The 26936-nt window shown below is 44.6% G+C and overlaps 1 protein-coding gene across 2 annotated transcripts in view; it reads left to right on the forward strand.

Moving 5' to 3' along the window:
- The window catches only part of LOC148508325 (T-kininogen 2-like), a 59616-nt gene extending 44148 nt beyond the window's left edge, over positions 1–15468 (forward strand). For both annotated transcript variants that reach the window (XM_088444770.1, XM_088444771.1), the window contains 5 exons: positions 1695–1779; positions 3556–3704; positions 4592–4699; positions 5514–5603; positions 14678–15468. In XM_088444770.1, the coding sequence (XP_088300896.1) occupies positions 1695–1779; positions 3556–3704; positions 4592–4699; positions 5514–5603; positions 14678–15355 (1110 nt within the window). In that variant the 3' untranslated portion in view covers positions 15356–15468. The remainder of the gene's footprint in view (positions 1–1694; positions 1780–3555; positions 3705–4591; positions 4700–5513; positions 5604–14677) is intronic.
- The last annotated feature ends 11468 nt before the right edge of the window (positions 15469–26936 follow it).

Here is a 26936-nt window from a genome sequence, read left to right on the forward strand (position 1 = left end):
GGGACAGACTGATATTCTGCAAAAGGTACAGGGATTGGACTGATGAGGACTGGGGTAAAGTTATTTTCTCTGACGAATCCCCTTTCAGATTGTTTTGGGCATCTGGAAAACGTTTGTCCAGAGAAGGAAAGGTGAGCGCTACCATCAGTCCTGTGTCATGCCAACAGTAAAGCATCTTGAGACTATTCATGTGTGGGGTTGCTTTTCAGCCAAGGGTGTGGGCTCACTCACAATTTTGCCTAAGAACACAGCCATGAATAAAAAATGGTACCAAAACATCCTCCAAGAGCACAAGAGCAACTTCTCCCAACCATCCAAGAACAGTTTGTTGATGAACAATGCCTTTTCCAGCATGACGGAGCACCTTGCCATAAAGCAAAAGTGATAACTAAGTGGCCCGGGGAACAAAACATTGAAATTTTGGATCCATGGCCAGGAAACTCCCCAGACCTTAATCTCATTGAGAACTTGTGGTCAATCCTCAAGAGGCGAGGTGGACAAACAAAAACCCACAAATTCTGACAAACTCCAAGCAAAGTTTGATGGACTGATTAGGCAAGAATGGGCGGCCATCAGTCAGTATGTGGCCCAGAAGTTGATTGACAGCATGCCAGGGCGAATTGCAAAGGTCTTGAAAAAAAAGTTTCAACACTGCAAATATTGACTTTTTGCATAAACAATGTAATTGTCAATAAAAGCTTTGACACTTATGAAATGCTTGTAATTTTACATCAGTACACCATAGTAACATCCGCCAAAAAGGTCAAAAAATCACTGAAGCGCAGAAGCAGCAAACTTTGGGACACCTTGTGTCATTCTCAAAACTTTTGGCCATGGCTGTACAGTGGCCATTTTTTGTGGAAGTTACACAGCTGAACCTGTGCGACTGAGGACTTACTCGAGCAGTTGATGTTTGTCCAATGTTTGGGTGGTGGAGGAGTGCCCGGACCAACCAACGGATCTGCACAGTGCACCGTTAAGTAAAGTGGGCATTTCACATTATACACAATCCATCTCATGCTCCTACATGCGGGAAATGCTTATACTAGCATTTGCATATTTTCGCACTTTAACTGAGTACAGGATCGCAGTTGTGGCGCAATCAGGCCAAGATTGCGGTACGGGTTGACTGCGGTGGCGGGATCCCCACGAATGTGTCCCGTTTTTTAATATTTATATATATGAAATATACAGTAGCAACCATAGGGTAGTAGAATAATCCAACTTTTCATGACAGTGAGTAATACACCTTGAAGACAGTGGCAAAGGGGTAAGCTGTTGGTCTCAATGCATTTTTCAAATGTAGTGTATTGGTGAGCTCTGTTTCAAGGACCCCAATTTGGAAGATAACATTCAGGAATTCTTTGGCAGGAGTCTTATGGACTATTTTTCCATAAATTCTGCTGGGCTCACATGCAGGGTTAGTAGGATTTAAATACTGCGCACATTGCAGGTGAGCAGGCGGACTAGAAGGAACCAGACCAGACAGAGCCCATTACTCAAGTATTGGAGATTGTCTATATAACGATTCCTAGAATATGCTGTACTTGCCTTTGGTCATGCATTTCATTTCATGTTTACCTCCTAAAAAAGGTGCTATAGGAAGAAAAAAACATTTTCACATTGATGTTTTCTGATTGTTATCTAATTAAAAAAAATTCTGATTGCAAACAATTGTATTTATTTTATTTTAGCAAAGCGGCCGGTGTAAAGCTGACGTGTTTGTGACTCCAATGGAACAAATAAAAGATATCGCTCTACAATGTTCTACACACGCAGGTAAGGAGACACAAACTAAAAACAATATTGCTTTATTATACCCAATACAAAACAGCTAACGAGTTGTTATTCTGCTTGTATGGCATTCTATCACTATTATTGCTATGCGAGTGATATTGAATGTGTTCATTGTATAATAATAGGTCATGGTGATTTGTAGTGAGCTGTGCAACATCATTGGGCAGCTCCCACTAAAGGGAGCCAATATGCAATACAATATAGTACACATATTTTAATATTACCTCTTGAAAATATCAAATATAACTTTACGATTGAAATATACAACATATACAACACCACCTTCTCTACTTCTCACATAACAGGATAGACAATATTTTGAAACCAATTTTTTGTACAAGGGGTGAACGGAGACTGCACACGGGCCCCTCCTCTCTCTCCAGCGGCCGGCAGCGCACTGAGCGCAGTGGTAAACTCCACAGCTCATGCACAGATCACTGGGAAAAAGTGCAGCAGCCATTTTCCTGGTGTTTTCCATACTGCGCGGTGTGCCCATTTTCCAGGCGTTTTTTACAGCGCTGACACCTACGTGGGACTCCGGAGTGGAGTAGAATATGGGTGCAGGGTGTGCGGTGTGGGCCCCCTGGACCCAGGGTTCAGTGTGCACCACACACCCTGCACCCATTATAAATATGCCCCTCTATAGAACACAGAATAGACATGGTTCATAATCTCAATCTTACCACATTCTGCATACTGCCATCACCAAAAGCAGCCTAATCTATTTTATTTCCCATATAGTTATAAGGTTGAGACGCCTATTTAGAGGCAGCTCGAAGCAAATAGTAGTCTTTTATTGAAATAATTAAACCGGCCATACCAAATGGTATTGTGGATTTGCCAAAAACGACACATCGGGCCAACATCACTTCAGTGTGTACCCAGCTTTAGAAATACATAAATATATGACCCAATAATGGTGCTATTATCATGTAGTGTAGGGACCACCAGAACAGAGATGCCTTGCCAGTGCATGGTGGCTTACAATATATTTGCATTACCCTCTGCATTACTGCATTAGAGTCTCTTCATGCTGGCCTATTTGCTGCAGTGTGCTGGGGGATTTTTCTTTTTCTGTTTTTTTTTAGACTAGATCAGTGGTTCCCAAAGTTTTTTGAATCTTGGCGCCCTAGAGGATCATCATTTTTTCCACGGTACCCCTGGCCCAAAAGTTTCTTATTGATAAATTCAGCAAAAATTAAATGAAGTAAATTGTACTTATGTGTCACTCTTAGGTTCAGTTATGTGGTGGTTTACAGGGCTGCGCTTCTTTTTGTCCACATATTTTTTGATTGGCAGCCAATAGCACTGGTTTTGCCTATAACACTGACTAAATAATTTTATTTGGTACTGAACCACCAACCCGTGGCACCCCTGCAAGTGTCCTAAGGCACCCCATGGTGCCATTGCACCCATTTTGGGAACCACTGGTCTAGATTTACACCTCCCTTACATGCACCTGATGGGCTTATAAATTGATTTTAGCAATTGCCATTCTGTGAGGCATTACAAAAGGTCAGAATAAGGACAGAAATTGCCTTGGACATCATGTACTTATGTTTGGGAGAGTTATTTAATACGTTGCATACAGTTTTATTGTGTATCCAATAACCATTGACTTAACTGATATAAAATACCAACTTTTTGTTTTAATAGAAAATACTAGGGAATATACATTTCAATGATAATAAATAAGGAGTATGGATTATTGTACCAAAAACCTATCCAAATTCTTATTTTCTCATTTTTTCTCTTTAGGATTTTGCCTTAGCTGCCCAGATCATTTGGTAACTGATGACCCTGAGCTGCTGAGCCTACTGCTCAAATTCATTACAGAATATAATGCAGACCATAACCACACAAACTTATATAAAATCAACCATGTCAGCCTCGCTACAATAAAGTTGGTAAATAAAAATATGTCTTGAAATTCTTCAGATTATTTTATACTGGTGATCTGTCCCCAAAACTAAAGGCTTACTTTAGACACAAAAATTGTGGCCAAGGATTTGGGTGTATCCCGTGGATGGTAATAACGCCTAGGTGGATTGGGGGCATAAATTAATTTATTTAAATATTTGAATGTTGGGATCATGTTAATAAAGTGCATTTGTGTTGATCCAGTTATAACAGTTATGGAATGGAGATAGTGTTATATATTATATAAATACTTTGCTGAAGAAAAATAGAACCCAACATTTTGGCCAAAGTAATGTTTTTCAGAGATGTGACAGGTTTCTCTTGTTCATGTAAAATATTATTTTTCATGTCAGAACTTAACAAATTGACCTACAGTACAAGTTTGTAGTATTCTAAATATTTTAGTTCATCTTCTGTTGCGTAAACATTTTTAGTCTCTATGGCAGTGGTTCCCAAACTTTTTTGAATCACGGCACCCTAGAGTATCAGCATTGTTTTCACGGCACCCCTAAGTTTGTTATTGAAAAATTCAGAAAAAGAATAAAGTAAAGTAGTAAAGTGAAGTTATGTGGTGGTAGACAGGTTTGCAGTTCTATTTGTCCACATATTTACATTACATTGACCATAAATAATTTGATTTGGTTGTGGACCACCAACCTGAGGCACCCCTGAAAGTGTCCCGAGGCACCACAGGATGCCACGGCACACAGTTTGGGAACCACTGCTATATGGGGTCTATGAAGCAGTGATAAAAGATCAGATGAGTAATAAGGTTATTTATTTAAAGTATAGAAATGACAGGTGTTATTTAATCAGAAAACTGGAACACTCATATTTGTTTCTTTTTATGTTTTTCTTGATATTGAAAACATAGTCTACAGATAAAAAAGAGTTTCAAGTGAGTTTCACTATTCAAGAGACCAACTGTTCCAGATCTGACTATTTCTTCCTGGAAGATGACTGTGTCATTCAACCAACCGGTGTAAGTTAAAAAGGTCATAATTTTGACTGAAGTAAAACAAATTACCATTGCAAGGTGTACAGTGTAACAATACCAATACCTGTCAAACAAATGTTTTTAGGTAAATGTAATAAAACTGCTTAAAAACTGGTGTTTCCAAATATCACATTTGTTCTTAAAAGGCATAAGAAAGAGTAAACGTCCCCACATGCCATCACACATCCCCACATGCCCTTTACATGTTCCACAGACCTCCCCACACCTTCCCACATGCCCATACATCAAAATATTTACAAAACTTGCTCACACCACTATTACTACTACACACTACTGCATCCACAAGCACTGTGGAGGGAACTGCTGAATTGGGGAGAGAAAAAAGTTATAATTGGGCGTCATGCCCCTCAACCCTTAAGTTACCTACATGCCATCAGTCCCCTCACATACCCATCATACCCCTTCCCCCCACAAACCATCAGACCTCCCCACATGCCCTTTACATGCTGTCAGACAACTTCAGTTGTCCCTTACAAGTCCATCAGACCCAGATTTGCAAGTAGGTTTACTTTATTGCAGGTATTCAGCTTAAGAAAATACAAAACTCAATGATACTGTATATTACTAAGGTATTTCAGACATGAGTTGCTTCAGTACACAAGCTTTGAGATCTACAGTATAAAAGTCAAATAGTATTTGCCAGTTTAAGGAGCATCATTGTGTTGTTTATCATTACTTTGTATTAATTGTATTAATTGCTATGTTTTTGGTAGGACTTGTATTGGCAAAAAATAAAATTGAAGCAGATATCAACTTTGTTTTGTTGTCTTTTTCTTAGGAACAATTGTCATGTAAGCCAAGATTTGATGTTATAAATGAAACAGTAAACATCTTGCCAGATTACAGATGTGGACCTCCATCTCTAACGGTAATAGTTATTCTTCTGAATGCATTCATTATATTATACTAAACATTTACGCTGGCCTGAAATTATATATCTGTCATTGTTATGTGATGTATAATTATATTTTCAAATGCAAACTAAATTTAGCTTTTTTCATATTTAAGAATAAGTCAGAAAGACCCACCACAGACCAGCACACAGTATCATGGGGGGTCGGGCAGCAGACTTCCCCCCTCGGCATTCCTGGGCAGGTTCACTGCATGTTGGGTATTTGCAAAGGTGTGCAATGGGGTGCTGACACGTCCGTCCTGGCCACACACCCCCAACAACAGGGCACGCAAAGCTTGCAGGGGTGTGCTAACACTTTTGAAGCATATTCAACATAATCACAATTACATATACTGTATATACCTGCAACATACCTAACTGAGCACACTGCATAAGTATACACATAGAGCATCAACCAGTGTTTTTTTGCTAAAAATCACTGGATGTAAAATATCTGGAGGGTGAAAACACCCGCTGCCGGCAATGTGCGTCAGATTTAAAAATATATCCTTGAATTCTAAGATATTTCAATTATGTGGCACTCATTGACCCATCCCTGAGATTTTGAAAGAACCATAGTAAAAGGTAGATATATTTTATCATATGCCTAAACACTTTTGTCAATTAGCTACAACCCGAGGATATCTTGGGGAGCAGAGTGTATACACAATCACTAATGACTTGGTGTTGTGTTAACTCTCTATGTCAGTTGATGATCTCAATTGGTGCTTGCCCATTCTCAGGGCTCTATAAAGATTTTTATGTAGGTAGTGGTACTTTTCAGTAGAGATATGCAGGTTCGGTTTTACTCAGTTATGTTCGGATCTCAAAAATGGCATCACATTGGCTATCCGGTTCTCACGTGTTTTGGATAGCCAATAACATAAATTCTAACTAGTCCGAACTTGCACTTATTTGACAAAAAGAACCAAGTCAAAGCCGAACCACTCATCTCTACTCTTTTTTCATGATAGAAATGTAAAAAATTTCTAGTAACTCAAAAAGAAATACTTCTGTGGTCTTCTATGCAGCTACAAAACTGGCATATCGGGAGCATACAAGCTTGTTAATTGAATGCATCGTGGCTCCATTTTCAAATAAGAAACCAGCTTTTGATATCCTCTGCATGCACTGTCTACTAACAGGCTTGTTTGTCCGTGATATGCTAGTTTTTAACTTTTGTTATATGCATGTGTTTTATCCTATTTTATATTATTAAACTGAATTTGCTCATTTGTACCAGCAATATGGTTTCTTTAGAATTGGTGCCCTAATGAAGATTTCTGTTTCTGAGCCTTTTCCTTCTAATGCTGCCAGTCTTAGAAAATCACCAGGCACTTTACCCCAGTTCTCTTCAGCCCCATCCCCCGTGTCTCTCCACCCTCATTCTCCAAGTCTTTGCAGCTCTAGCCCCTTTGTGTCCCTTCAGCATCACCTCACTGCATCGCCAGCCTCACTCTATCACCTGGTCTCTCCAGCTCCAGCCTCCTTGTGTCTTTCCAGCCCCACAGTGTCTCCTCAGCTCCATCCTTCTTGTGTCTCTCCAGCCACATAGTGTTTTCTGCGCTCCAGCCACCTCGTATCTCTGCAGCCCCACAGTGTCTCTCCAGCTCCAACCTCCTTGTGTGTCTCCAGCCCCACAGTGTTTTCCCAGCTCCACCCTCCTTGTATCTCTCCAGCCCCAAAGTATCTCCCCAGCTCCAACCCAACAGGGTCTCCCCAGCTCCAGTCTCCTTGTGTCTCTTTAGCCCCACAGTGTCTCTTCAGCTCCAACCTACTTATGTCTCTCCAGACCCACAGTCTCTCTAGGTCCAGCCTCCTTGTGTCTCTCCAGTCCCATAGTGTCTCCCCCATCCCCAGTCTCCTTGTGGTCTCTCCAGTCTTACCTCTCTGTGCATTTACAACCTGACCCTGTCACCAGGTCTCTCCAGCCTCCTTGTGCCTCTCCATCACCCAAGTCTATCCCCAGCTCTAGCTTCCTTGTGTTTCTCCAGCACTAAGTGTCTCCTCAAATCCAGCCTCCATGTGTCTCTCCAGACCCACAGTGCCTTCCCAGCTCCAGCCTCCTTGTGTCTCTCTAGCCTCACCTCCCTGTGTATCTTCAGCCTCATCCTATCAACAGGTCTCTCCATCTCCAGCCTCCTTTTGTCTCTTCAGTGTCTCAGTGTTGTCCCAGTTCCAACCTCCTTGTCTCTCCAGACCGTCAGTGTCTCCCCAGCTTCAGGCTCTTCATATCTCTTCAGTGCCCAAGTGTCTCTCCAGTTCAAGCCTCGTTGTGTTTCTCCATCCCCACAGTGTCTACCCAGCTCCAGCCTTCTTGTGTTTATCTATCCTCACTTCCCTGTGCATCTACAGACTCAATCACTGGGTCTGTCCAGCACCAGCCTTCTTGTGTCTTTCCAGCACCTAAGTGTATCCCCAGCTCCAGCCTTCTTGTGTTTCTCTAGTCTCACAGTGTCTCCCCAGCTCCAGCCTGCTTGTATTTCTCTAGCACCCAAGCATCTCTTTAGCGCCAGCCGCCCTGTGTCTCTCCAGCACCACAGTGTTTCCTCAACTCCAGCCTCCTTGTGTCACTCCAAGCATTAACTTCCCAGATCCAGCCTGCTCATGTCTCTCCAGTGCCCAAGTATCTGTCCATCCCCACAGTGTCTCCCCAGCTCCAGCCTTCTTGTGTTTCTCCACCCTTGCCTCCCAGTGCATCTAAAGACTCAACCTATCATCACTGGGTCTCTCCAGCTACAATCTCCTTGTGTCTCACCAGAACTCAAATGTTTCCTCAGCTCCAGCCTCCTTGGGTTTCTCCAGCCTCACAGTGTCTCCCCAGCTCCAGCCTGCTTGGGTTTCCCTTGCACCCAAGTGTCTCCTCAGCTCCATTCTCTTTGTGCATATCCAGCCCACAGTGTCTCCCCAGCTACAGCCTTCTTGTGTCTCTCCAGCCTCACCTCCCTCTGATCTCTCCTGAGTTTCCAGTGACCCTATTCGCTGGCTGTAATATCCTTGTCCTCTGGCTAACTTCTGAAAAGCACTTTTTAGGGTTTTTTACCAATCCCAGACTGTGTGTTAGTAGAGTGCTTGCACAGGCAGGAGAGCCTGCACATGTGTGCTTCACTGAGACACCCCATCTCTGGACTGGGCTTGCATGTATATTGAGTTGCCGGTCAGTCATTTTTCTCATACTTGGAAGACTGAAGATGAAATATTAGACTTTCCTGTGATATCCCTATACTTGTATAGCCCAAAGCCGTAAGAAATCCTATTATCCCTGAAAAAGATGCTTATCATTATCATAGCTTTTTAAATAGAGCCCTCTCAATTAAATTAATCTCTATAAAATAAAAAGTACTAATAAATGGAGACATCTGATGCCAAATGGGAATGTGTTGCGTACCAAACTAAAAAGCCAACAAATCAAACACACTAAGAAATAATGTATTTAATGTTAGATCACCCCCAAAATGATGGATATTCCAGTATAATTATATTTATCTGTTCTCCATGCCTTAGGGGTCATATTCCTCATTCTATTGTAACATAACAAATCCAAAAGATTTAAAAAGTACTTTATTTTCATTTGATCTTACTCTGAGACAAAAATGTATTTAATCTGTGATTAATTTCTATATGTGGAACTTGACATTCATTTAAACCAAAACACAGAATAATTTGAGCTTTATTTGCTTCTGGGGGAAAATAACAAGAATAAAAAAAAAACACAAGTTAACTGGCAGAAGGCTGTTCAGCACATACACTAGCTTTCCCAGATACATACTACGATACTGTGTGAATTTCAAGTCAGCCACCATGCTGTAGCTTTACCCTGTAAACAAGGGAACCTTCCAACTGAGCGTCACACAGATACATACACAAGTACTCAGGGCCTGATTCAGAGGCGCTCGCAAAAAGCGAGCGCTCTCTCTGAATCAGGGTGGGTGCTGTTTTTTTAGTTGCGGCCTCCTGGCCGCTCACATAGCTGTGGGTGACCACCCACAGCTATTGCGAGCGGCCAGGATGATGGTCAAGACCATTGCAACCATCGGGCTTGCGACGAGACCCTTGTGGTAGGGTCTCGTGGGAGCAAGCCCCAGAGAGCCCCAGAGAGCTTCTGGCTCTAATAGAGCTGGAAGCTCTCTCACTGATATCACTGGTGATGTCAGTGGGGCCGCCCACAAACGCCTCCATTTGCGAAGCTACCCCCCGGCCACGCCTATAAAATGGGGCGAGCTGTCGATCAACATCGACAGCCGCCCGTTTTGTAGTGAGCCACGGAGCGAGTGCTTTTTGCGCTCGCTCCGGGGCTTGTGCACACGCAGTGCGCACGCTGCACTTGCGCACTGGGCCACCATTGACCCGCTTGCGAGCGCGCTTGCGAGCGGGTCTGAATCAGGCCCTCAGTAAGATACTGACCTCTCAATCAGGACACAGATACGTAAGAGCAAAGAGCTACAATTGCTATTTCTGCCCATCTATAAAATATTGTATTTATAGGGCTATCTACACTCTCTCTCTTGCCATCACCGAAACCTGGCTCTCCTCCTCTGACATCGCTTCCCGTGCTGGCCTCTTCTGTGGGAGCCTCTCCTTCACCCACTCTCAGACCTGACCTGCCAAGGTGGCAGAGTGGGTACCCAGTTATGCCCCAACTGCACCGTTTGCATCATCCCACCTAAGCCTTCCCTTTCTTTGTCCACCTGTGAGGTCTACTCTATTTGTCTCTTCTACCTCATTCATCTCCAGCTTGCAGTCATCTACCATCCACCAGGCTCCCCCACCCTATTCCTTAACAACTTCGCTGCCTGGCTTCCCCACTTACTCTCCGCTGACCTCCCCTCTATCATCCTTGGCAACTTTAACATCCCTATTGACATCGCTAATCCCGCATCCACCAATCTTCTTGCCCTCTCCTTTTCCTTTGGACTTTCTCAATGGACCTCCATTGCCACCCACTGTCTCACCCACTCCCTTGACCTTGTCTTCACCCATCTGTGTGCTCTCTCTGACTTCTCCAACTCTCCCTTCCCCCTCTCTGACCACCATCTACTCTCCTTCACTCTCTCAACTCCTCCACTCCTCCCCTCACCTAAAGCCACTGTCGACCCTGAGACCCTCGACTCTGCTGTCCTGTCCTCCTCAATTGATACTCTCCTCTCTCCTCTATCAACCATGGCCTGTTCCAACCAGGTGGCCTCCTTCTACAACATCACCCTCACCTCTGCACTTTATTTCCGTTGCCCCCATCTCCTCTGTTCCACTCCATCGTTCCAATCCCCAACCCTGACACTCCAAACTGACCCAGTTTCGCCAAAAATGCTTGCACATCGCCGAGCACCTCTGGAGGAAATCTCGCTCTTTGGAAGACTTCCTCCACTTCAAGTTTGTCCTCTCTTTCTCCAGCTCGTCCCTCTCCCTCGCCAAGCAATCCTTCTTCCAGTCTCTCATCTCCTCTCAGTCCTTCAATCCCCTCCGCCTCTTTGGTACTTTCAACTCTCTCCTTCGCCCTCATCCCCTCCCATACTCCCTTTCTACAATTGACTTTGCCTCCTTCTCCTCTACCAAAATTGAGGCAATACATCTCATAATCTATTCCGATCTCCCTGCAAACAAGGCAACCCCACCTCCCCACCATCTGCACCTCCCAACTCCCCACCTTGTGCCCATTCCACCCCACCACGGGTGATGACGTGTACTCCGTCATCTTGTCCTCTCCCCCCTCCACCTGCATCTTTGACCCCCTCCCTGCTCGCCTTCTCCACTCCCTCTCCACCACCACCTGCTCCCACCTTGCTCAGCTCTTCAACTTATCTCTCTCCACTGGCATCTTTCCCTCACCATTCAAACATGCTTTTGTCACACCTATTTAAAAAAAAAACAACCTCGACCCATCCTCACCAGCTAACTACAGCTTAATTTCTCTTCTCCCTATCACCTCCAAATTACTTGAGCGGCTTGTCTACAGCAGCCTCACCAGCTACCTATCTCACAACTCGATCCTTGATTCTCTCCAATCTGGCTTTTGCCATCTTTAACTCCAGTCAAAGTCACCAATGACCTGCTTGCAGCCAAATCCAGGGGCCACTTTTCTCAACTCATCCTCCTGGATCTCTCTGCTGCCTTCGACACCATGGATCATCCTCTACTCCTCCGCACCCTTCAGACCTTTGGCCTCTCTGAAACTGTCCATGCCTTGTTCACCTTTTACCTCACGAACTGATCCTTTTCTGTCTGCCTCCAGCTCCACCTCCCCCATTCCAAACTTCCCGTTGGTGTCCTGCAGGGTTTTGTCCTGGGCCCCCTGCACTTCTCCCTGTACACCTCTTCACTAGGAGAACTCATCAGTTCCTTCGGCCTCCAATACCACCTCTTTGCTGATGACACGCAACTATACCTCTCCTCTCCTCTCCTGAACTCTCCCCTTCTGTCCTCTCTCAGGTATCCAGCTGCTACCCTGCTGTATCCTCCTGGATGTCTGAGTGCTCTCTGAAGCTTAACATGGACAAAACCAAACTCATCATCTTTCACAAACAGAGTCTCCAACCCCTCCCTCCAACCCTCTATCATTGTTGACAACACCATCATCTCCCCTGTTCCCCAACTTCGCTGCTTGGGTGTCACCCTTGACTCCACCCTTTCCTTCACCCCCCACATTCATTCTCTGGCTCAATCTTGTCAGTTCCAGCTATGCAACATCGCTCGCATAAGGCCATTCTTCTCCCAGAATGCTTCCAAACTGATTATTCATTCACTAATAATTTCTTGTCTTGACTACTGCAACCTTCTCCTCACTGGCCTCCCACGCTGCAATCTTGCACCCCTCTAATCTGTTCTCAATGCTGCAGCTAGACTTACCTTCCTCTCCCATTGTTCGACTTCCACCACTCCCCTCCGCCAAAACCTGCACTGGCTCCCATTCACCTACAGAATCCTCCTCAAATGCCTCACATACAAGACCCTCTCTAACTCCACTGCTCCCTACATCTCAAACCTCATCTCCTTACATGCTCCCTCCCGCTCTCTCTGGTCTGCCAATAACCATTGCTTCTCCTCTACCCTGGTTACTTCATCTCACACTCCAAGATATTGCCCATGCAGCCCCCCTTCATTGGAATGAGCTCCCTTGCTCGATCAGGCTCTCCTCGACCATGTATAGCTTCAAATGTGCACTGAAAACCCACCTGTTCATCAAAGCATACCCTTCCACCACATAATCACGTCACCAGGTCGCTCTCCACACCATCCTGCCTTAGCCATCTCCACGTTGCCTACTTCCTGCCCTCAGGTCCCCATCTACACACTCATGCCTCATGTCATCTGTCTGTCTCCCCTCTCCCCTAGATTGTGTAAGCTCCTAGGAGCAGGGTCCTCCTCCCTACTGTCTCACAGCCCTCTTCTCTAGCACTTCAATGACAGCCTTCACCTTCCCAGCTGGAGAATTGTGGTGCTAATTGTTACTTGTGCTCTGTTTATGTTTTGGTTACTGTATTGTATTGTTCTGTGTACCCTGTACTGTCCTATAGTTGATGTATGTACGGTGCTGCGGACCACTTGTGGCGCTATATAAATAAAATGTAATAATAATAGTATACTCAGGTGCATTCTACCAAACTCTACAAGTTGTGATAATTACAAGCACCAAATATGATTGCAGTCCTAATGTATCTATTGACCTGGGTACTAGTGTAGTGATCTTAGAGACTTATAGGAATACCATACACATCTGAATGGACCCTACATATTTACCATACAGTATGTTTACAGTTTCCTGCAGGTATTGTTATGTTATCATAATTTTAATCTCTCTTGGGACCCTATTTACTACAATCCGCATTTAAAATGTGGGTGTTATGTGATCATTTAGATGGGAATATTCAATTAGCTGTGGTAAATTACCGCAGCTACAGTAATTACCTCGCCCGGGGCTATGCACCTTAAAAAAGCCGAAAACACATAGGTCCGCGAGCTTACCGCAGCACCTATGTGTTTTCGGGAGAACTATTCAATTATTTCGACCAAAATAATAGGATAGGGTGAAAAAAAACATTGGCGAAAATCAATGTTCGGGGCTAATTGGATACCGCTCGTAATTCTCATTGCAAATTTCTGTATGTGTGCATGTGTGTTGAATATGTTATCTTCAAAATAATATACTGTATATGGCATATCTAGAAATTCTGTGTTTGACAGATGGAGAGATGAAGGGAAAGTGTGTAGAGGAGGGAGCAGATTTCTGCCCAGCTCATAGGTGGTCACCAGAACGCACAGCAGTGGTGGGATCAAGCTACCTTTAGCCTAATAGTCATAGGCTGCCCATACCAGGGCCCCTAGTCCCTCCCTCCTACACCCTTGAATCTTTTTTAAATATCTGTTGTCCCCTGCTGTCAGCCATTTCAATCTTCAAATATCTAATTAATTAGCAAAGTATTATGTCAGACCTGAAGTCCTTATAGGGATCCGGTTGAAAGGTCGACAATGAATTGGTGGACAGTCAATAGATCGACACCAGATGGTTGACATGCAATATTTCGATAGGTACAAAAGGTTGACTGACAAAGGGTTGAAAGTGCAAAAGGACGACAGGGTTACAAGGTTGACAGGTTCAAATGGTCAACACACAAATGGTATATATTTATGTGTTTTTTTAGGCACTAGGGGGAGGGTTAGGGTTAGGCACGAGGGGTAGGGTTAGTATTGGGGTTAATATAAAAAATTTGTTGACCATTTTTTGTGTTGATCATATGTGTGGACCATTTGAACCTGTCAACATTTGTACTGTCGACCTTTTGTCAGACGACCTTTTGTACCTGTTGACCTTTTGTCCACATCGACCTATTACATGTCAAACATATGGTGATGACCTATTGACTGTCAACCTTCTTACTGTCGAATCTGTATACCACAACCCTCTGATAAACTTTTGGCTGACATCTGTACAGTATATACATATAAAGCAGCTTACATTTGTAGTCAGTGTGCACTTCATTTTTTTTTACTTACATAGAGTACTGTACTATATTAATAATAATGTCACATGAACTTAATGTGTGTTTTGTTTACAGATGGCAAGGGTCACTGTAAAGGGGTTTTCTCCTCTCCGCTCAGTACAAAATTATTTAGGCAGACACAGTCGTTCATCTGAGAAATCAAAAAAGGGAGGGCATGGACCGAACCCCAAAGAAGAGAAACATGGGAAAAAAGATAAGAAAAAAGACAAAGACAAAAAGAAACATGACAAGAAAGGACAATCTTCTGAAGAGTCTGCCGAAGAAGATAGAAAGAAACCAGAAATAAATCATCCAGTACCAACCAGACGTTCACAATATGAAATTCCCAAAGTACCAGAAACAGATGCCAAAGTTCTAGTGACAACAATCAAGCAACCACTGGTTACAGATAAAATTCCAAGTCAGCCAGTGACACAGAGCCCTAGACCATTCATACCCAACCTTTCATCTTCCTCCCCAATGATACCTGCAGTACCAGATCATCAAGGAACTTTCCCAAACATTCATGAGACAGTTTTATTAGATCTACCACAGCCATCATCTACAAATGTTCCAAAATGTCCTGGCAAGGTGTGGCAACCATTACAGTTTGTTCCACAGATTCCCACACAAGAGCCCTTTGTTATTGGTGATTTGGAACATACTATTGAAGATCTAGCACCTCCAGAACCTCCAGATCAGTTGCCTAGTGAAAGCCAGCCTAATTTTTTCAGCGATACAGACCTACTGTAGCTGCAAGCCTAGATTTGTGATGTTCAAATAGCAGTTTAAGTATGACATCAAAATACACTATTCATGTAAATTAGGCCAAGTTTAAATCTCTTTAGAACCATTAAAAGTTTTAAATAAAGGTCAAAACATTGAAAGTAGATGTATTGTGTCTTTATGGTGATATTATTCTTTCACAATCATTATATCACAAAACCATATACAAATCATGGGGGTCATGGATGTGCATCTCTCTATTTACATAAGTAACAAAAGAAACATGGTAGGGTTGGGCGCCACTGGGGGGAGGTTAGGGTTAGGTACCCCCCTGGGAGCAGGGGTGTCTTAACAGCAGTGTGGGCCCTGGGCAAAGCAATGCATTGGGGTCCCTACCCACCCATTCCCGGGAAAAAAAAATTAAATAGTCAATAAAATTATACCCTCTTGCAAGCCCATCAGACCTCCCACACATGCAGAGAGACTCTGTCTGATTGTCTGAAGCCGGTAGATGAAGTGAAACTGGGACAGAGGTGAGTACTCGTTACCGGGAGGGTGGGGGGGGTTAGATCAGAATACAGTGCATCGGCGGCCAGCTTATAAAAATATCACAAATTTACCAACTGGCCGCAGCTGCACGGGGCGGGTTGACAGGCCCCTACAAGCTTCGGGTCCTTGGGCAACTGCCCAACAAGCCCAATGGAAGAGCTGGCCCTGCCTGGGAGGTTTAGGGTGCGGGAAGGGGGGGTTAGGTTTAGACGCCCCCAGATCGATTTAGGATTAGGCACCACCCCAGGAGTTTTAGGGTTAGTCACCACCAAGGGAAGGTTAGGGGGGGCAGGGGAGGGTTAGGATACATACCACCCGGCGTCAGGATCTCCTCCTGTCGGGCTTCCACTGTCGGGATCTGAACAGCCGTCGGTATTTCAATCCCACATCCTAAACATTATGTTCCAATAACAAGATACTTGTCTTGTATTAGAAAGTAAACTAGAACATCTCATACTGTAAACATGTATAAAGTTAATTAACAGTGAAATTATTTAAATTACTGTAATAGTTTTAATTAAGAGACAACTCTTCTTTCAGTTCTGCAATAATGGATGCAAGTGTCAATATTTATGTAATTAACACGTTCAGTCTCTCCTTTTGGGGAAATATAGAATGCACATTAATTACATATGTAAATGTATAAGTTCATATTAGTGAAACTCCCCTTTGTGCATTTACTGGTCATGTTTATTTTTATATATTATCATAAGTTGTCAGAGATACGTAATTTTTGTATGCCTTTTATTTTCTACTAGCTGGAGTACCAGGCGTTGCCCGGGATTTTAAGAATGTTTGTTTACACATCATCCTCCAACAAACCTCTCCTTAGGCAGGCCTTATGAAAAGTGTCCTAAGTGTCCACAGTCCTAAGGTCTTCGAAGGAAGTAGGATCTGTAACAGTGTAAAGCAAACTTCATAGATAGAAGCATTCAAAATTTGGCAGATGTACAGTGTAAACACGGCCAAGAGCTTCTGTTGCTCTGATACCAGGATGACTGTGTACTTCCTGGTTGCTGGATCGCACTATGAAATGCACAGCAACTACTTCCAGTTCCTTGTGCAGCTGTTTCCGGCATTCAGGGTCTCAACGGGGTATAAAGTTCATCCACCCGGTTTTACCCTTCAGGGGCTGACAAAGGAATGAACCGGAAGTAGCCTCTGTGCGTTCCATAGTGCAGTCCAGCAACCAAGGAGGTAGACAAAAAAGTTTTGTTGACACCATCTAGTTGTGTAAGCTCATGTATGAGCAAGTATAAATAAAAATTTGTGCTGCAGAGCTGTGTTTTTGCATCCCAGTATAGTTGCCATCTTTATGGGCCTGATTCTAAATCAGATTGATCTCTTCTCATGGATGCAGATAGCAATTTTTTTCCATATTCAGACTCATAATAAGCCTGGCTTAATATCAATAGTAAAGATGTGCGCCAACCCTCATGTTTTGGTGTCTGAATCTGGTTTGGGATTTTCTTCCTTGGTGTTTTGTTTTTCGGTTTTGGATCTGGATTTTTTTCTTAAAATATCATAAAAACAGCTAAAATCACATAAAATGGCCTTGTTTTTGTTCCTACAGTATTATTAACCGCAATAACATTTATTTCCAGTCATGTCCACTCAATTTTGACTACCTCACATGATTATTTTTTCATCTAGTTAAGGCCAATAGGTTGCATCCAGTTAGCTGGCTGACTAAGCTAAGCGACACAATGGGCGGCACTAACATATGGCAGTTCAGCTTCCAAGTTCAAACACAGATACAGTTTGTTATACAGTGTAGGTTGGATACACCAATAGTGCACTTAATGTGACAGCAGTGCGAGGTGCTGGCGGTGTCCTCCATGCAGAAGTGTTGGCAAAGTGGGGGCCCCGGCAGTGTCCTGAGTGCATAGTGCCGGCAGTGTCAGCAGAGCGGGAGTGCCAGCAGTGTCCTCAGTGCAGGAGTGCTGACAGTGTTGGCTGTGCTGGGATGCCCTCGGTGTGGGAGTAGCGGCAGTGCAGGGTCTTTGACGGAGTCCTCAATCTGTGGGGCAGTAGTGCAGGGGTGCTGGCAGTGTCCTTAGTGCAGGGTGCCGGTAGTGTCGGCAAAGCCGGGGTGCCAGCGGTGTCCTCATTGCGTGTGTGCTGACAGTGTCAGCAGTGCAGGGGTGCCGGTGCAGTCTTCAGTGTGGGAGTGTCGGCAGTGCAGGGGTTGCTGATGGCGTCCTCAGTATGTGGAATGGCAGTGCTGCGGTGCTGACAGTGTACCCAGTGAAGGGTACCGGCAATGTCGGCAGTGCAGGACTGTCTTCAGTGCAGGTTTGCTGGCTGTGTCGGCAGTGCAGGGGTTGCTGCCGGGGTCCTCCAGTATGTGGAATGGCAGTGCTGTGGTACTGGCAGTGTCCTCAATGCAGGGTGCCGGCGATGTCAGCAGTGCAGGTGTGCCAGCGGTGTCCTCAGTGCAAGTTTGCTGACAGTGTCGACAGTTCTCAATGCAGGGTGTCGGCAGAGCGGGGGTGCCAGCGGTGTCCTCAGTGCATGTGTGCTGACAGTGTCAACAGTGCAGAGGTGCTGGTGGTGTCCTCAGTGTGGGAGTATCAGCAGTGTGGGGGTCACTGACTGTGTCCTTAGTACGTGGGGCAGCAGTGCAGGAGTGTCGGCATCGGGTGATGCTGCCAGTGGGGGTGCTGGCGGTGTCGGCAGCAGGGGGTGCCAGCGGTGTCAGGCCGCGGGGGATGGCGGGCGCAATCTTCTTTTGCTTCCTTTGTGCATATTAAATGGCTTTAACGATGATTGGCTGAGAGCCATGACAGACGGCTCTCTCAGCCAATCAGCGTTAAGCCCGCTCAATACAAAACCTCACGACCCGTCAGCGGGATTGCCAGGTTTTGTCTCGGGTGAGGGATCCGGGGCAGGCAGGGAGATCCGAGCTTGGCTCGAATCGGCCTGGATCCCCGAAATTCTGGTGGGTTCGGTTCTCTGAAAACCGAACCCGCTCATCCCTAATCAATAGTGGTTATAAATTCATACAGCATTTAAAAGGAACTGTAAACTCCACGCGAGACCCATAGTAAATGATGTTCAGAGACTTAGGTTATATGCTACAGAATAAAATTCCATAATTCCTTAGTATGTAGCAAAATGCATGTTGTCAAATCAAATTATTGACCTTGCAGATGGCCCAAGAAGAATGGTGCCCAAATCTGCATCTAACAATAAACCAAACAGGACAATGCTTTTATTCTTCTTTGGTGTTTTAGGTGTAGAACCATGAGAGGTCTTGGCTTGTAAACCGTGGATTTGTATAGAAAGACAGAAGGAAAACTTTTCGCTTTTATATAGTAGATAGTAGAGATAGAAAAGAAAAAAATATTAGATAAGCTAAATCCTTTTCTAATTCCGTACCTGACCTGTAGAGGGCGAATGGTATGCAAAAATTGTGTTTTTTAATTAAAAATGAACAGAAATTAATTCCGATTTCAAATTTTTTTAGTTGCCTCCGACGTGTTTTAATACGCTCATATGTAAAGTTTCACGATCTTGACTTGTAAACTGTGGATCTGTATAGAAAGACAGAAGAACAGAATGATAGAAGGACACATTTTCAATTTTCTATAGTAGATTATATTCAAGACACATTTTAAAATAAATAAAATCCTATAACATAAGAATAACAAACACTATAGCATTAGGAATCCTAGGCTTTCAATTCCTACTAATAGACACCAAGATTTGAGATATATGAGGCTGAGGCAATATGGCAGCAGTAGTCATAAGGGGGCTCATGTAGAGTAAGGCAGAAACACAATATGTGCCTTTTTTCCTACAAATTGCCACATGCACCAAATTTTTTTACACATCCTTTCCCTTGCCAACTGAGATGCATTTTTGATGAAGCCTTGTGCTAAGGGGGACGGAACAATGGTTGGAGGGGTGTTAAATTTAGCAAATGTACACTAAAGGTGCTTATATAAAGTATGATGGATCTCTGGGCTTGATTCAGACCTGCTCGTTAGATGCGTTCGCATGAAACCAAAGTATGCAAATCCCGCAAACGCACGGCAAGGCATTAGCACGGTCACTATGTCTTGGCATGCGATCGCGGTGTGTATTTAGATGCCCACCAGTCTGTCTTAAGATGCCCACTTTCCCATGTCATCTCCAAGAAGTGTATGCAACAATCAGTAACATCGAGTACCATCAGATCCATTCGCAGCACTGCGAGTGCTTCAGTGTGTAATTCAGCCATGTGACGTGTATTATGACACTGCGTCTTAATTATGCATGCCTCTGTAATGGCTTTAAGACGCTCAGACACGCCTGCGCGCCCCGGTTACCACCCACAGCTTAACGACCGTCCAGTTGGTGGTTCGCGATGGTGATCACCATCGCGACCATCAGGGCTTGCCTAAGGTTGGGTCTCAGCAACCGCAAGCCCCAGGGAGTTTAAGGAACGCCTCCGTTTTGGAAACCACCTCCCCGGCCCGCCTACAAAACGGGGCGAGCTGTCGATCAACATTGACAGCCGCCCCTTTTGTAGCGAGCTCCTGAGCGAGGGCTACCCATTGACCCAGTTGCAAGCACATCGGTACTTGCAACTGGGTCTGAATGAGGCCCTGAGATCAGTCAGCACATAGAAGTCTGTATCTTAGGGCAGCCAGCATACTGCTGTACAGTGAGAAGTCTGCAGCAGGATATACAGCACTAGTGTATAACACAGAACTGTGCAGGATATACAGCAGTAGTGTATAACACAGAACTGTGCAGGATATACAGCAGTAGTGTATAACACAGAACTGTGCAGGATATACAGCAGTAGTGTATAACACAGAACTGTGCAGTGGCCCCACAGGCAGAGACAGTGACGCCATTTTGGATACCAGTAGTACAGTTTAGTGTCATCTATAAAGTTTGTGAACCAACGAAATGCTGTAGAGTGAATTCTGCGTACTCCCAGGGACATTGTGCTTTCTATTGAATTTATAGTTCAACCGTTAGAGATTCTGCCAACTATAACTGTAACTTGTGATAGTCAGTTTAGCCACCTCTAACACAATAGAGTTAGCAGGTTGACATTCATATGTTTAGTCTGAGGTTTTTTTAGAAGTATACAGTATGTATAGAGTGATCCTAAGCTAATGTGATATTCTGTATGTGCACCTTTTGCATTGCGACAATATTCCATGTTCTGGTGTTCATTTAGAATTGTCCTAGTAAAGAAGTGATCCAGAGTAATAAACCCCCATTTCTTTATATTGGTCTGGTATCTGCGCTGGTTTCTGGGGGTCCCATGTCACTCTGCCGTGGTAGGAGAAGTCTAGAGGAGGTGCAGCCCTGATCCATCTGGCGATTCAGTCACACGCAGGTACAATCCACCCACTGACATCCCACCAAATTGGGGGTGTTACATTTGTTCAAACATACGGTCAGTGCAGCTGCCACTCTCTGTGCAATTCACTCGCATTCCTAGGTGCAGTGTTCTGCCCTGCATATTGTTCTCTATGCATTTTTATTCATTAATACATATATGTCAGGTGTTCCTTGTGTTTATCTCTATTATTCTCAGAGAACGGGACCCACCTGAACTGTGCGATCTGGTCCAGGATTTGAGTCCGGCTTGGGTGTTCCCGCCTAACTCTGATTCCAAAACGAGACAAAATGTCATCATCCCACTGTCGCATTCTTGCAGAATTTGGATTGTACATAAGTCCCTCCCCGCGGTGATCAGCACCATTTGCTTGCTGAGTCCCAGGCTGTCAGGGCTGTGCTTCATCCAAGGGGGGATGTGTTGTCCAATACAGGGGTGTGCACCAGAGCTGGCCCTGGGCATAGGCATTCTAAGCAAATGCCTAGGGCGACTTGAATGCCAAGGGGCATTCCGGGGCTCTGAAGCTGCCCTCCGTGACGCTGCCCCCCCATGACTCTACTTTCCCCCTCTCCCATTTCTGCCACGATTGGAGCTCATCGGAGCTCCAAGACCAGGATTGTGCAAAATCTGCCAAAAGAGAGACTGACACCACGGCTAAACATAAGAATTACCTTCTGGATGTGAATTGTCTCATTTGCATGGGGAAAACCCAACCCTCAGATGAGATGGATCTCAGCCAGTGGACAACATTGAAATCACAATTAAAAAGTCACAATGTGGAGAATCTTTCTTCACAGTCAGGAGAGGCCTCAGAGAACATGAAAAAAGATGTTCTAGGTGCTGAACTTCAAGGGATTTCTCCATCATATTCTGCAGTGTGGAAAGGTTTCATTCACATGTTTTCTATAAAGCAGTTCAAAGTTACAACCTTTAAAGTGTCTGGCTATAACACCCACCTTTGCCAGGAATTACCAAAGATTATCACAAGCAAAGGATTCATCTGTCTGGGAATTCATGGAATGCACTAAGACATCCAGTGATTCTGTGTTCTGTAGCCAACTTTATTCCTACCTGAATTGCAAACTGAAATACTGTATAGTGAGCACAGACAACATGGAGGCCTTTGTTATTCCGCTGCCTGCATGCCAACCAATACCTCCCAGACTATACCCACTGGGGGGACCAGGTCTTGATAATGACCATCCCCATCTGTTGCTAGACCTTCTTCCAAACCATCCATCCTGGACTTCCTGTCCAAAAAGGGTGAGCAGGGTACAGAAAGAGGAGCTAGATGCCCAGATGCCATTTTTTTCATCTATAATAGATAGATGATGTGACGAGAGAAGAGCTTCAGATGTTGGAACAGGGGGTCCCACCTATTTGGCTTCCCTCCAGAGAGCAGAGCTCTATTCCTCAGGAAGTGTCTATTCCTGAGCTGATAGGTAATCTCTGTCTGTTGGTAAACACCCTTCACTAGATGGCAACCCAGAATAACAACTATAATAATGTGTCCACTGATGACCAGCCTGAACCCTTAACAGCAACATACCCCATATGGCCATCTCATAACATGACATCCAGTTTGCAGCCTCCTCTTCCTTATGACACTAATCCAGTCACCAAGGTTGATCAATCAGGCATGTGTGGTCCACACAAATTTTGGCCTTCTACATTCTAACATCATAATAAACTATAACACACTAGACTTATAATCTTTGCTTTTGTTTATGTTTTTGAATAGAACAGTTTTAGAATTTAAGATGTCCACTCTATATAGGTTTGTAAATATAGGCTTTAGTTTTTTAGAATATATAACTTTATAAGCTGTTAGGATAACATTTCTGTTATGTTTAAGATTAAAAAAAACAACTTTTTGTAAACTAATAACTTAAAAAAAAAGTTTTCATTGCAATATTCATGTTTGTTTGTTTTTTAAAAAGAGATTTTTTTATTACTGGTTTTGTTTACAAAATGCAATAAAAATATTTATCAAAATTAAAAAAAATAAAAAAATAATTGGTTTTATTTTTTCACTGACGGTGTGGCTAACATGCACACAGAAATATATTGATTTGTTTTTCACACTGGGGGTGAACCCCTGAAAGAGGCAGCAGCCCCTTGACAGACAGCAGCACAGCACCCCTGCGCGCCTACGCCGATGACAGGTGTGGCTAACACGCACACAAAAACAATTGTTTATTTTTTGGGCAGCAGCCCTTTGACAGACAGCAGCACAGCACCCCTACGCAGCTACGCCGATGACGGTGACAGCCTGGTGTAGCTAACAAGCACATAATAAAAAATATTTTTTATTTTTGGGCCAGCAGCACCTTGACAGACAGCAGCACAGCACCCCTGCGCACCTACACCGATGACAGGTGTGGCTAACACGCCACACAAAAAAACTGTTTTGTTTTTTTTGAAGAGCACCCCTGAAGGAAAGAGCACCCCCTGGACAACACAGCACTACAGCCAGCCACCCCTATGGACAGGACAACGACAGCCAGCCAGCCCCTATGGACAGGACAATGACAGCCAGCCCCTATGGACATGACAACAGCCAGCCAGCCCCTCTATAGACAACAGCCAGCCCTTATGGACTGTAGCCAGCCCCTATACACAGTGTCAGCGTGCAATTAACAATAAGCACAGCACGGTTCCCAGCTCCCTCCCTTTTCACTCTCCACAGCCGGAATTAAAAATGGCGGTGAATCACGGGACTTTTATAGAATCCAAAACCCGCAAGAATCCGACAGCAGGATGATGACGTTTTGACTCATTTTCAGATCCGAGTCAGGTGGGAAAACCCGAGCCGACTCGGATCTGCCTCGGATCCACGTAGTTCAGGCGGGTTCGGTTCTCAGGGAACCGAACCCGCTCATCTCTAATTTTAATAGCAGAAGGCTCAAAAGAACAAAAACATAAAAACAGAATAATACACTTTACACGTGCTTAAATTCATATAAGGATAATAAAATGCACGTACAAGATTAAAAATAATAAGAGCCCTTATCTGATATCCACATGAGGCAGTCAGGAACCTAATTGGTCATACAGGAAACGTCCACTCCGCGTTTTGTCGGATCCCCAATATGGTGAATCCAATTACTTCATCAGGAGTGAACAATCGTCTTGTGGGATGTGATAGAAATGTGTCAGCAGAACACACCGTGCATCACAGCTGGCATCCTATGGGACTGCATAGCCGCAGACCGGGTAGAGTGCCTACAATGGACCCATTAGCATCAGAACTGGAACAAGGAGTAATAGAAGAAGGTGGCCTGGTCTAATGAATCAGGTTTTATATTATATAATGTAGATTTCCGGGTGCGTTATTTGTCTTTTATCTGGAGGAAAAAATGATACCAGGATGCACTATGGGAAGAGGGCAAGCCGATGGAGGCAATGTGATGCTCTGGACAATAGTCTGCAGTGAAACCTTGGGTCCTGGCATTCATCTGGATGTTTCTTTGACACATACCACCTACCTAAACATTTTTGCAGACAAAGGGCCTGATACACTACCGGTCGCAACTGCGATTACGCATGCAACCGAACAATTGTGTACTGCGCATGCTTATGCATTGTAGTGTGCGCACATGAACCTGTGAATGATAGAAAGTGCCATTTGTGAGAGGAGATGGGTGGTGGTTGGGGAAACACAGGTGAGCCACTGTGTTTGAACGCCGTTGCAGGGGCGTGCATAAATTATCCACTGCGATGCCGTACGTAGCTTGAGGACTTATAGCGTGCGATGAAGTTAGTCATTTCTGAATAAGGTCAGAGCAAGTGTGCATTAGGCTGCGATGGTACTCGATTGTACCTATGGTTTCGCAGTCTTGTTGTTAAACATTACAGATGTATGTAAGGTAAAGTGGATAACCTTATGTAATGCTGTGACAGCATAGGGATCGCAATAGATTAGCATACTATGGCAGTTGTACTGCTTGTGTAATTGCTATTGCAATCGCAGTTGTGATCAGTAGTGAATCAGGCCCTAAGTACACCCCTTCATGGAAACGGTATTTCCTGATGGCAGTAGCCTCTTTCAGCAGGATAATGCACCCTGCCACACTGCAAAACTTGTTAAGGACTGGTTAGAGGAACAGTCAAGGTGTTGACTTGGCCTCCAAATTCCCCAGATCTAAATCTGATTGAGCATCTGTGTAATGTTTTGGAAAAACCAGTCCGGGCCATAGAGGCCCCACCTCGCAATTTACCGGACTTATAGGATCTGCTGCTAACGTCTTGGCGCAGGTGGCATATAAAGAAGTTGAACGTGATAACACCCTCTAGCCACACCGCATGTCTGAGAACCTGTAAACAAAATCCATACTTTGTGTGTATATATTAATGTATAACAAGAATGTCTCTCTATAGATAGATAAATAGATCAGGGCCGTAGAGAGGGTGGTGCGGCCGGTGCTTCCGCACAGTGCAGAATCCTCCAAGGTCACTGGCCACAAACTGCCCGGGCCCTGGAGGTCTGCATTAAGAGACCTCCTGCAGTGCTGCGCGGCACTCACAGAGCAACGCCCATGAAGATTCCGCCCTCCACCCGTCCCCTGGTTGAACTAGGTATGCGCTCAGGGGGAGGAGGGGGCGGGGGGCTGTTAGAGGCTGGCAGTGCAGCACAGGACGCACTGCCATCCTGATATGGCGATGAGATAGATAGATAAAAAATTAACAGAGCTGCATAAAGACTACTGCACCTTCATGACATTAAAATGATGCTAAACACAAACCTTCTTCATGGCACACCATAATGAAATTTGCTGTGCACGTCTATATGTACAAATATAAACCGCCAAAGTGACTGGAACTGTTGGTCAGTGTATTTTTTACATGGGGTATAGCTCTCACAAGAACAGAAAACAACCATGCAGTTCCTTGTTCACAGTACAGTCTGTAAATTGGAGATTGTACTCCCAGTATACCCTAGTCTCCTTTTAGTGAAGTATAGATTTACCCATACCTTCCAACATTATCTCGGAGAGGAACGGGATACTGTGCAAAAAAGTGGGTGTGCCCTAGCGATGTGAGGTCATGGCCTAGCAGTATGGGGCATGACCGATGTCACTCTGGCGGCAAACTTCCTAAACTGCTGGGTTGCCCTCAGTCCTTCTTCCTAGGCATGGATACCATGCTATGCAGATCAGCAGGTGGAAGGGAAACCTCCCAACCTTGCTCCCCCACACGGGTTACTGGGTGCCCAAAAAGCTGGACTGTCCTGACAAATTAAGATTCATGGGACCAGTGCTGAAACTAGTCGGCACCATGCCCCCTGACCAGATGACATCTTGGTGTCATGCCGAGGGAGCGGTGGGAAGTACAGCATTCCCAGAGTGTTCTGAGGATGCTCAGGGAGGCTGTACAGGCTGCAGTATGCATATCTTGAGTGTCCAAAGGACACTCCAGGCAGCAGTGCAGGAATGATCCTGGCTGCAGAGTGCCATTACAGACACCCTTCTAACAAGCAGCTAGGGCCGTGGGGCGTAGATAGTGCTGCCTACAGAACTCTGTATGACAGCCCCACTCACATACCCCACATTGTGACGGGCAGCACTGCAGCAACAATCCTGGCTGCAGGGTGCCATTACAGGTGCCCTTCTAGCCAGAGGCAGTGATGGGCTGCTTGCAGAGCCCTGCTTTCTTTGTGACAGCACAGCTAGCACACCCCTAATAACCCCCCTGGTTGGGAGGTATGGATACCTT

The sequence above is a fragment of the Taudactylus pleione genome, unplaced genomic scaffold, assembly GCF_031769625.1.
Source record: "Taudactylus pleione unplaced genomic scaffold, aTauple2 ptg000372l, whole genome shotgun sequence".
Lineage (NCBI taxonomy): Eukaryota > Metazoa > Chordata > Amphibia > Anura > Myobatrachidae > Taudactylus > Taudactylus pleione.